Source organism: Pan troglodytes, chromosome 19 (assembly GCF_028858775.2).
Source record: "Pan troglodytes isolate AG18354 chromosome 19, NHGRI_mPanTro3-v2.0_pri, whole genome shotgun sequence".
NCBI classification, from domain to species: domain Eukaryota; kingdom Metazoa; phylum Chordata; class Mammalia; order Primates; family Hominidae; genus Pan; species Pan troglodytes.
Genome location: NC_072417.2, coordinates 71,280,035 through 71,292,710, shown reverse-complemented (window position 1 = coordinate 71,292,710; position 12,676 = coordinate 71,280,035). Strand labels below are relative to the sequence as shown.

General features: G+C 40.9%; 1 protein-coding gene across 1 annotated transcript; it reads right to left on the bottom strand.

The window, feature by feature from the left end:
* Positions 1-2,233: 2,233 nt before the first annotated feature.
* On the bottom strand, positions 2,234-3,157 carry LOC100612835 (olfactory receptor 4D2). Its single transcript, XM_009432906.3, is given in 1 exon segment — positions 2,234-3,157. A coding segment is annotated over 1 exon segment (924 nt).
* Positions 3,158-12,676: the final 9,519 nt, after the last annotated feature.

The following is a 12,676-nucleotide window of genomic DNA, read 5'->3' as shown; positions in this document are numbered from 1 at the left end:
CTTTTGAGGAAGTCATAGTTCCCTGTTTGCTGTTGTTTCTTGTGGGTATGTATCCATCTTTCCAGTTTTCTCTGTACAGCTTGTTTTGGTTTTTATTGAATACATTTGCTTATTGAATCTTCACTGCTAGGTCACTGCCTCTATTCGACTCTAGGTGGTGCCTTAAACCCAGGTTCACCTCACGACTAGTAAATGGTTGAAGCACTTCCTGTCTCAAATCAAGGAGATCCCAAAGAGATTATCCTGGCAGTGTGGGAAGTCTGGCTAGGGGTTTGTGCCCAGGGGACCTGGGGAACATGCCTCCTACAGCATGGTGCTGCTGGACAGCAACTCTGAGTTGGTGTCTCCTTTGGCTGAGTTACAGAGCAGAATTTCTCCGCCTTTCTTCGGGGACATTTCTTCTTTCAGGCAGTCATGATGCTATCTGTGGATTAAGACAAGAACAGTTCTCCTGCCAGGGAACCCAAGAAGGTAAGGAAGCTGGTGGGCCACCTCAATTTCAGTTTTTCCAGTGTAGAAACTGTAGTTGGGAGGAGATTTTTTGGCACTTGGTGCTGGACAGAATGGGGATGAGGGGTGTCCCAGATGTGGAAGTCTGATTCTCCTATCAGCTGCTTGGACTTTTTTCATCCCTCTGTGGCCCCAAGAACTGTCTCACTCTCATACTTGAGCTCTGGGTTGTTTCTGGTGTAGATCTCAGTGCTATATATTTGTTTTTGGTTCTGTGGAAGTAGGGGAGTGAATCCAATTTTCCTCTATGATGGCATTTCGGAATCAGAGGTCTGGAGATATTATAGGTCAATTGAAATCATCCAGTCTAAGGAGCAAAAAGAAGAATAAACGAAAATGAACATAGGCTCAGAAGCCTGTGAGACACCATCAAGGATACCAAGACACACACATAATGAGAATCCTGGAAGAAGAGGAGAGAAAGGCGCAGTAAAAATAGTTTAGGCAATAATGGTCACAACTCCAACATGGAGAAACCCCATCTCTACTGAAAATGCAAAACTTAGCTGGGTGTGGTGATGAGTGCACTCCGGCCTCGGCGGCAGAGTGAAACTTCGTCTCAAAAAAAGCACTCTCCAATAGCCAAAACCTGGAAACAACCCAAATAAACTTATTTTCACAGTGGAATATTCTACAGCAGAGCAAATGAACGAATTAGAGCCAAACATTAACATGTTATGTTAGAAACATAACATGGAGTGAAAAAAGCAAATCCCAGAATATTATGTACAGTACAATATCTTTATAAAACTCCAAAGTAGCAAAACAATATACTGTTTATGTAAAAAAAGTGATGAAACTATTTTATACAAGCAATGAAGTGATAAACATGAAATTCAACAGAGTGATTTCTTCTGGATAGGAATCAAGGTGAACACAATGGAGAGGACAATACAGGTGAAGGCAAGTTATTGGTAACTTCTGGTTCTTGAATCGAGTAGTGTATACATGAGCATTTATACATAATGACATAAGTTTCATAATGTGCATGCATTGCCCATGATCTTTTATTCACAATTTGTATATTATATTAAAATGTAAATATAGAGAGAAAAAGCTTGAATACTCATAATAATTTCATATTTGAAAATAAAATACAATCATTTTTAAAAGCTTGGAAGATAACATATAGTTATATGATTTACTTGTTGTTTTATCACAAAATTTTTTGATTTGAATCTCATAACAAACCTAGAATATTTTAGGGGCACATACTAATTTAAGCAAATTGGTGAGGGAGAAATCATGAGGCCAAGAAAAGCTGGGTGGCTTATTCGAAGTCATCAGTTTGGTCAATGATGGGTCAGGGCCTCTAATTTAGAGCTTAAGACTCCAAATTCTGTGCTGTTCCCAACAACCCAGACTCACACCAAAAGGAAATATTGGGAAGAGAGCTCAAAGTACGGAAAATAGAAATGTTCGCACAGGGGAAATGCTGTCAACAGGAAACTGTCCACCAAGAAGGGGAAAAGGAAGGTGTGGTTTTCAGGGGCCATGTGAGCAATTCTCATTGTTGCGGGTGTGTTAAAACTCTTTATCACAAACCTTAACCACCAAAGAGGATACTTTCTTTTTTCCTAAAACACGAAGTTGCTTAGTTTCAAAATTCATTCCCTGCTATGATGAACCTCAACACACTATGAAGAGAGCAAAGGTAGTAGCTCCCTCTCCACTTCACAAAGGGAAAACAAAGCCAAAGAGAAGAAACCTACCATTGTCACTCTCAAACCAGCCGGTGTCTCCCTAATCTTCTCACTGCTGCCTGCATGTCCTGGTTCCTCAGGGTATAGATCATGGGGTTGAGCATGGGGGTCATGACTGTGTGGCCGATGGACACAAGCTTGTCCATAGGGAATGGAGTGAAGGGCCGGGCATAGAGGTAAATGCTTGGAACGAAGATCATGGAAACCACGATGATGTGGGTGGTGCAGGTGGAAGCTGCCTTCCTTCTTGCCTCCCCTGGATGTGACCTCAGCATCACCAGGATGAATAAGTAGGAGATCAGGAGGAGGAAGAACCAGATGACATCCAGCAGCCCACTGTTGGAGATCATGAGGAACTCCAGCAGTGAGGTGTCAGTGCAGGCAAGTCTCAGTACTTGGGGAACATCACAGTAGAAGTTATCCAAAACGTTGGGGCCACAGAAGGGCAGTGGGAGCATCAGAGCCAGCTGGACAATAGAGTGGACAAAGCCTCCCACCCAGGTGGCCACGACCAGCCCCACCCAGAGCTAAGTGTTCATGACGGTGACATAGCGGAGGGGCCGGGAGATGGCAATGAGGCGGTCAAAGGCCATCACTGAGAGGAGGAAGACCATGGCACCTCCCAAAAAGTGGAAGAAGAAGATCTGGCCCATGCAGCCCTGGTAAGAGATGGTTTTCTTCTCAGAGAGGAGGTCCACTAGCATTTTGGGCGCAGTGACTGAAGAGAAACAGAGGTCTAGGACAGCCAGGTTTCGGAGCAGAAAGTACATGGGTGTGTGGAGCTGGGAATCAGAGGTCACTGTGATGATGATAAGGATGTTTCCCATAACAGTGGTGATGTAGACAAATAGGAACATTAGAAACAGGAAACGCTGGAGCTCCCGAGTCTGCGAGAGCCCCAGGAAGACAAAGTCTGATACCCACGTGAGGTTCCCTGTTTCCATGGTGTTTTCTCCATGCACCTGAAGAAAATGAACCACAGACACACATACATGAAGTCACTACTTTCCCTTTCAGGGCTCAGGGGCTCAGAACCAAGGTTTTAGGCCCATATGATGAGCATCCTTATGTGTAGACCATTATACTAGGTGCTGTCTTGTCTCTGGATCGTTTACAAGTGGGTGCTGGAATATACATTCCTGAAATCTTAACGCCATCCAGAAGTATATACAACCTGCCTTTCAAAGATTCATATAGTGGTGGGAAGACACTTGGAGTCAGATACATCTGAAGTCAAATTTCAGGTCTTTCATTTCATTGTGATTTGACCATGAGTAACTTACTTAATCTTTCTGGGCCTCAGTTTTCACGGGAATTTGTAAGGTAGAAATAAAAATACCTGCTTTGTAGAATTTTCTGAGGACTTAAGTAGAACGATAGATACAAAGTTCCTAAAACAGTGTATGGAATAATCAATGGCAATTACTCACCTGTGTGAATTCTCTTAATCTAAAGATATCCTCTCTTCCACTCTGTAATAAGATTCTTTGCCAATTATTTTTCACATGACATTTAATACATCATCGTGTTAATGGATTTTCCTTGTCTATATTTTCCCTCCACAATTCAACTATTAAGTCCAAAGGCTATATCTGGATCTCACAATTTATTTGTGCCCTGCAGTACCCATTCTTAATGACAGTCAACTTAAAAAGCTCTTGGTGTTGACTGCTGCATGGGTGAATAGCTATCAGGTGCACAAGTTCAGCACAAGGAAGACACTGGATGCAGCTGGATGCCTGAGACATCCAGTAGTTCCCCTGCCCTCCACTGTGGGCGGCCCCTTATGAGTGAGGCATATGTGGTGGTGCTGAGACAAGAGGGAGAAAAGGGAGGGAGAGTCATTGGATTGAGAAATAGATGATGAATATTGTATGAAGGGGACTCAGAGAGCTTCTGAATGAAACAGGAATTTTACAAGATGTTAGTGAATCCAAGGGTGGGAGACAAAGGAAGTTGTTGAAAGAAAACAAATAGAAATAGACAAAGGAATAAAGGGAGATGAAGGAATAGAGCAAGTGAAGGTAAGGGAAGTGGAAAAGTGCTGGGGAGGTGGAGAAAACGGGACTAAAGGGACAGAAGAAGATGGAGGAGCCGGGAGAGGTGGCTCACGCCTGTAGTCCCAGAAATTTGGGAGGCGGAGGCGGGTGGATCACTTGAAGTCAGAAGTTTGAGACCAGCCTGGCCAACATGGTGAAACTCCGGATCTGTACTAAAAATACAAAAAAATTAGCCGGGCGTGGTGGCACACACCTGTAATCCCAGCTACTTGGGAGGCTGAGGCAGGAGAATCACTTGAAGCTGGTTGGAGGCTTCAGTGAGTGGAGGTCATGCCACTGCACTCCAGCCTGGGTGACAGAGCGAGACTCTGTCTCAAAAAATCAAAAAAAAAAAAAAAGAAGAAGAAGAAGAAGAAGAAGAAGAAGATGGAGGGTGACAGGGGAGGGGGTCAGTGGTCTCCCCCCTCCCCCTGCCCTGTCTCAATCTCTCCTACCCTCTCTTACCTGGCCTATTGCAATCTATTATCTACAATATTATAGGTCATTCTAATCTTATTCTGCTCCTTCAGTTTACTTCCACTCCAGGACACCTTCTTTTTTTTTTTTTTTTTTTTTTTTGAGACGGAGTCTCGCTGTCGCCCAGGCTGGAGTGGCGGCGCGATCTCGGCTCACTCACTGCAAGCTCCGCCTCCCGGGTTCACGCCATTCTTTTACCTCAGCCTCCCGCGTAGCTGGAACTACAGGCGCCCACCACCTCGCCCGGCTAATTTTTTTTGTAACACGGTTTCACTGTGTTAGCCAGGATGGTCTCGATCTCCTGACCTCGTGATCCGCCCGCTTCCGCCTCCCAAAGTGCTGGGATTACAGGCATGAGCCACCACGCCTGGCCTCACTCCAGGACACCTTCTACACAACTGTCCATGAGACCCCTCTGACTCAGATGTGATCATATTCCTCATTGTTATAATATTTGATTTGCTCACAGCTTAAAACTCAAACTCTCAGAAGCCACCTAAAATGCTTTGTGGATAAACTCAGGGTGGAAAACCATACCTACATATGTGCATGCAACTCTCTCAGCATTTCATACAAGACTATAAAAAATAGCCTCCCTATACCTTTTTAATCAGTATCACTGTCACCTGGGAACTGATTGCTGTTCAAAGAACTCATAGCTTCCATGTAGGCAGTATATTTCATTATTTTCATATCTTTGGTAATAAATCCTGTTTCCTGAAATGCCTTTTGCTACCTTCTCAACCTAGAGGCAGTAAGAGAAATATCACTTTCCCTTTGACTCCTCCCCCCATTTCTCTCATGCAGAATTAATTCCTCATTTCTCTGTGTTCCAATAGCATTTGATAAATACCTCCATTATAGCATTTATCATTTTTTCTATTGCTTCTCTTAACTAGATTGTAAATTCAATAGCTTAGTAAGCCCAGAGTCTATGACAGCATCTCTGATTTAGCACTTGCTCAGAAATGTTTGCCAACTTAATATATTAGCAGGTAAATGTGACTTTGTTTTATGTGACAATGTCGAGAATCTTGTGATTTTCCTCACCCTTGATGTCCTTTGCTGTGAGCATCCTCCCTCTAAGTCTCATAGGGCAAATTCTGTGCTTTGTTGTTTTCCTATGTAATTGGAGGCATCCGTTTTCAACATCACATTCCCCTTGCAGTTTTTCTTGAGTCTCTGCTCATCCTTTAGACTTACTATCGTCAGGTCTATGTCACTTGTTTATTACTCCCACCCTCTAGCAGGTGTTGCAAGATCTTTCTTACAGCTGATCTCTGTGCAGCTGAGGAAACACTGGTCTCTCACCTCCCTTTAGCCCAGAATGGGGCTTCAGTGTACATCTTCTTGGAGATCCTTTGCTTCAGCCTCACAGTTTCTTGGCTCCTGCCCTTACTTCATGAATAATATCATGGGTGAGACCCCAGGGGAAGGCGGAATATCCTTTGGGAGAAACTATTGGACAGGGCTCAGGAAGCTGAGCTGGGCTGATTATCACTGGGGCCAAGGGAGCAATGGGAGTTGTTAAAAAGTTTCTAAATGTCTCAAAAGCACACACTCTTTGAGAGGTCTTCCTTGGGGGGCCCAATGTACCAAGCACATTGAAAATTTTAGAGATTTGAGGAATGGGTAATATTCAGGCCAAGATCCAAAAGGACAAGAGGGTCTTCAAAAAAAAGGAGACTCTGAGAGTTTTAGGAGAATTTCTTTCTTAGACCAGTGACACCTACCCCTGAGAGAATTACCTGAAGGCCTTGTTAAAAGGCAGACTTGTGTTCCCAGCCCAGAATTTCTCATTCAGTACATCAATGGTAAGACCAAGAATTTGCATTTGTAGCAAGTTCTCAGATAATGCTGATGCACCTGTTCCAGGGACCAGACATTGAGAACCAACGACTTGCTCATCAGCACAATGGACAGTTCTCTTTCATGGTGTTGTCAAGGTAACTGGTTTGATTTCTTCTCCTTTTAAACTGAATTGATCTTTACATAGGCAACGTCATGGATGGGAAAATGTCTGTATACTAAAATGAAAACTTAATTACCCCATAAATCTTGTTCTTCATCTTGTCAACCAATACCCCCACAGTTGATTCACTACCCATATCAATTATACTCACACCATCTACAAAGTGCTAGCATTATTTACATGTCAATTATTACTCCCTTTAATACAAGGATTGGCACAAGAAGCCCATATATTTTCTAATTATGAGGAACTGATTAAAAATTGGAATTAACCAACACTGTAAGCTTCATGTGCTCTAAAATCTGTGTGATTTCTCACAGCTCTCTGATCCACGTGAGGTTCTCAGGTTGGTCTGAGTTCTTTCATTGCAAATGTTTATACTTGGCAAAATAAAGACTCTGCCTCTGGGGATAAGAACACGAAGTGAAGTTCTTTCACATACAAGAGATGTCAATTAAAAAAAAAACACAAATTCTTCCCATTATTTGAAGCTTTAGTCTACTTTAAAATTGAGCCACTCAGGAAAGTAGTCTAGATTGATGGTGGGGATGGGCACGGGCCTTGTTAATGTTATTGACTCTCAGATGGGTGATTTTGAATTACCTGGATTAATTCTTTATGATTCCGATTTAGCTTTCAGTAATAGAGACCTGGTAGGTTCCAGTTTATATATTTCCCCTGTCAAAGTACAGGTAGGTCGTAAAATGTCCATCAAAGCTCATCTTTACTGCAACCACTAGCCAATATAATGTTTGCCAGTGTATGAATGGCCTGGATGGAGTAATTATGCTAAAGACTCAGTCATGGAAAATTGAGCTGAGAAAATTATTTCCATATGTATCACATTTCTAAGAAAATAAATGTTTGTCAGACTTAGCTACTATTATAATGTCAAGCCGTTAAATGGATACAGGACACGTGTAGAGGAAATATCATGTAAATTCTTATGCAGGAAGCCCAGCATCATTGATAATTAATCATTCTCCCTTTGTGATGGTCTGTGTTATGTGTCAACTTGACTAGGCTATAGTTTCCAGTTATTCAATCAAACTCTAATCTAGGTGTTGCTGTGAAGGTATTTTGTAGATAAAATTGATGTCTATAATCAGTTGACTTTAAGTAAAGGAGGTTATCCTAGATCATCTGGGTGTGCCTGATTCAATCAGTTGAAAGAACTAAAGAGAAGAACTGAGGTTTCCCTGAAGGAGGAAAATTCTGCATGTAGACAGCAACTTCAGCTGATGGCCTGCCCTGCAGATTACATACTTGCCTAGCCAGCTTCACAATCATGTAAGCCAAGTCCTTGCAATAAATACCTTTATCTCTCTCTCTCTCCTCTCTCTTTCTCTCAGAGAACATAGCCTCAGTAAGAGATGTCTTAAAGGCATAAATTCTCATAAATATAGCCATATTCATTTTAATGGGGGCATATTCAACAAATTCAATTAAGCACCTGGTGTTGTGGATTAACCATGTGTAAGATAAATCTGGAAGAAATGTTACTTATATTCCTTCCCTTTGTGTCAGTGTTGTAGATTATAAGCAGCTTTTCTGTGCTGTATATTACCTTTAGAACTGATATTCTGAATCATATAAAAGTAAGATTTTTATAAACTAAAAAGTGGCCCAAGACAACTTTTAAAAAATTAAATGAATAAATGACTTCTGGTTATAAGAAAACAAAGGTTTTTATTTTTCTCTTCCTCACTGGCAACAGAAATTCCACTTTCAATAAAATTAAGACATGTTTACAACTCAGATGACAACAAAACCCAAAATGAACCATGAAGGACTATCAAGTACTGTGAAGAGAGAGAGGCTTCTGCCCACAACAACTCCTGGACAATGCTGGCAGAGTTGGCTCCTAAGTAGGTGGTATATAATGAAGATAAAACAACCACCTTTGTGTGGATGGACCAGATCCGGGCACACAGGCTGGCTGCAAGAGCTTCCTTAAGTGATATTAAACACCAAAAAGGGATTGAGAGGCTGGGCTTATGCCACATTTATAACTGCACTATCCAGTAAGATAGAGAAACTGTGGGCTATGGGCATCCCTGCAGCTGCTGATCTTTACCAGCTGAAGAGATAGACTAAATTTACACGCACGTGCGCGCACACACACACACACACACACACACAAACACACAAATGCCTCTATCATTCAGTGTTCAGTGCTGCACTGTGAGCCCAGGACAATTAACCCAGAGCACTCCCTGGCCTGTCTTCACTACCATCACCACCACTTTTTATTTTAACACATAACTAGTTAAACAAATTGCTTCTTTAAGAATGTGTAATAATTAAAAAGCAACTTGCAGAGTCTATAAAAAATAGGTCAAAAAGGAGGAAAGAAGGCAGGTGAAGAGCACAGAACAGAATAGACAAGAAAATTTTTATTGAAAAGTTTTTCAAGAATGTAGATAACTCAGAAAAAAATGAATCAAACTTCTATCTATTAAGAACTCAGAGCAGAATAATTAAATCTTAAGAATTGAATGATAATATGAAAACAGAGATGGAAAACGTAACTGGCAGAGATCAGGAAAAAAGAATAGGATGAAAATAAAATCATCACAAAAATATGGAAACAGTGAAAATGAGAATAGTCACTGCTTAAAATACAGTAAGATATCTGAAAGGCAGGCTTAAGAGAACTAAACACAATGAAATGGAAAAGAGCAAAAGTTTAAAAGGATGAGTAAGAAGTGTGTGTGTATGTTTGTACATGAAATATAGACAAAGAATATCAGTTTAATTAATACTTGGATGTCCTTGAAGAAGACATATAAATAATTGGAGCAAAAAATATCCAAAGATGTAATTCAAGAAAATGTTCCTGAAAATGAAATAAATGGAATCAGTAGATTGAAAAGGCAGATTGTGTGCCAGGAAATGTGATAAATGTCAACAGATGCTACAACAGAACTGAATAAAGTTACAGAATTCCAAAGATAAAGAAAGAATCCTAAAAGCTGCCATGGAAAAAGATGAATCCATCTATAAGAAGAAGGCTGGCTTCAAACTTCTCAGTAGCCCTAGAAAACGGAAGAACATCTACAAAGACCTAAGAAAAATGAAAAGTATTATCCAAAGATGCTTATTCAGTGAAATTGTCATTTATATATAAAAACAACAGATAAATTGTTTCAAATATTTAATTCAGAAAATATAGTTCTCATAAATCTTTCTTGAAAAACCTACCTGGGGACAAATGCCAGTCAATCAAGATATTAATAGAAATGCAAATGGCCTCTCTATGTGGCTACCTGGGTTTTTTCCTAGCATAGTAGCTTCCTTCCAAGAGTGGGCATTCCACAGAGAACTAATTGGAGTCTGTATTGCTTTCTATGACCTATCCTCAGAGGTTACATGGTGACACTTCCACCAAGATCACAAGCCCTTCCAGATTCAAGGGTAGGAAACAAAGATCCCACTTTGTGAAATTCATATTGTAATGAAGAGCATGTGAAATGGAAGATATTGATGTGGTCATCTTAGAAAAATACAGTATACCAAAACATATCTTTAATTTCCAAGAATTTGTTTCTCATCCTCTTATTGTACCCTTCTAAAATAGCATCCTAATCTTGTTTTATGAATACAGTGACTTATCTTTTGTGGATATTAATGGTAGGATTTTAAAAAGTTTCCTGTTCTATGTCTCGACTGTATCAATGTTAATATCCTTGTGATATCATACTATAGTTTTGCAAGCTATTTCTGCCTTAGCCTGTTTGCACTGCTATAACAGCACACCATAGACTGGGTGGCTTATACACAACAGAAATTTATTTCTCAGTTTTGAAGACTTGGAAGTCCAAGACAAGATGCTGGCAGATTCGGTGTCTCATCAAGGTCCACTTTCTAGTTTATGGACAGCTGTCTTCTCACTGTCCTCACATGGCAAAGGAGCAAGGCAGCTCTCCAGGGACTCTTTTATAAGGGCACTAATCCCATTCATAAGGCCCCTGCCTCATGACCTAATCGTCTACCAAAGGCCCCACCTCCAAATACCATTCCACTGGGGATTAGGTTTCAACACATGAATTTTGGGGAGACATAAACATTTAGCATACGGCAGTTACCATTGAAAGAATCTGGGTAAAGTGTACATGAGATCTCTATTATTTCTTACAACTTCAAGTAAATCTGCAGTTACCTCAAAATATAAAGTTAAATTTATAAAAACTTAGAAAGTTTTCTTCTATTACTTGAATTGCTTCTGTTTACTTGGACTTCTCTTATTTTCCGTTTTGTTTTGTTTTTGTGTCTGCCTTCTATATTGGAAATTTTCTTCATCTGCCTAGTGGTCTCCAGCTAACCACTGGTATTTAAAATCAAACCACTAAGATGCTGATTGGAAGCACTATGTGCATGAGTAGGGCTTGAGAACTCGAAGGCCTCTCTTAGGATTATCATGTCAGCTGTTTTGTTAACTGGAGAAAATAGCCTGGGACTATTTATTTGGGGCTGTTTTGTATCTCTAAGTAAAATCCTTCCGATTTTTTTGTACGGACTTAAGTACTGGAATTCTGCATTAGGGTCGAAGAGAAGACTTGAAGTAGGATTTCCTCTTTTATCTGGATGAGCACCTCCAGTTCCCCTTAGTGTTCACTGGGCCCACTTAACTTATTGTCAGCTTCTCTAGGCGTTTGATTTTATAATCACTGCCCATGATAGAGTTTTCTTATCAACAAGATTTTTCACTCAATCCAATTGTCTGTCTTCTTGCTGCCCGGGGCTTACACATACGTGGCAGACACTGTTGGTTGCCATTCCCAGTACTCTTTTTCCTGGCTGAAGAAACCAGACATTCACCCTTCCATTCTTTTTTGCAGACTGGGGTGACCATATGATGCAGTTCTGGTCAACTGGGTCATACGATAATTCTGCTGGTGTGGTTCTTTTCTCCCCTGGTAAAAAGAAAAAAAAAAGCACACAGATGCATTTTCTTATGCTTCTTGCTGAATCATTTGAAATAAAGGTGTGATGCCTGGAGCTTTGACAGCCATATGGCTACCATGAGAGGAAAGACAAGGAATTGCAGAGCAGCCAACCCAGAGCCCTAAAATGTTTAAATTACTGAATTAACCAACTCTGGAATTGCTTATCCTTTAGTCTTCTATTTAAATGAGATAATACTTTCTTCTTTATTTAAGCCACTGTCACTTGATTATTCTGCTACTTGCAGCTAAAAGCATTGTTATGGACATATATTTCAGAGGAGAAAATCATTTTTTCTCAAAGAAATTACAGCCCAGTGCAGCAGTGTCACATGGTGAGCATCACACCTTAAGAGGGATGTTGCCATATAAGAGTAAATACAGAAGAGATGCCCAGGGTGGTGGAATCAGCAAACCTGTCACAAGAGGAACAACTATAGGAAGGCAGATGTTGCACGTGGAGAAGAGACAAATTGGAGGATGTGAAAAGCATCGTTTGATATTTACAGGATTTTAATGTGAAAGAGGAAAATGCTGTTCTAAGGGGCCACAGAGATCAAATAAGACAGAGAGTCCATTTTACCCTTCCTCATTTCCAAAGGTTGAGTGTAAATATGGAGAAATGTGTGAAACGGAAACAAGGGGGAAGAAGTGGAGAAAGGATAAGTTCAGAGTTGCCATGATGGCTTCAAGAGAAACCAGGAAGAGCCTCTGACTTCCATTTCTTTTTTTTTTTTTCTTTCTTCATCTTCTTTTTTTTTTTGAGGCGGAGTTTCACTCTTGTTGCCCAGGCTGGAGTGCAGTGGCACAATCTCGGCTCACTGCAACCTCCGCTTCCTGGGTTCAAGCGATTCTCCTGCCTCAGCCTCCCGAGTAGCTGGGATTACAGGCATCCACCACCACGCCTGGCTAATGTTTTGTGTTTTTAGTAGAGATGGGGTTTCACCATGTTGGTCAGGCTGGTCCCAAACTCCTGACCTCAAATGATCCGCCCACCTCGGCCTCCCAAAGTGCTGGGATTACAGGCGT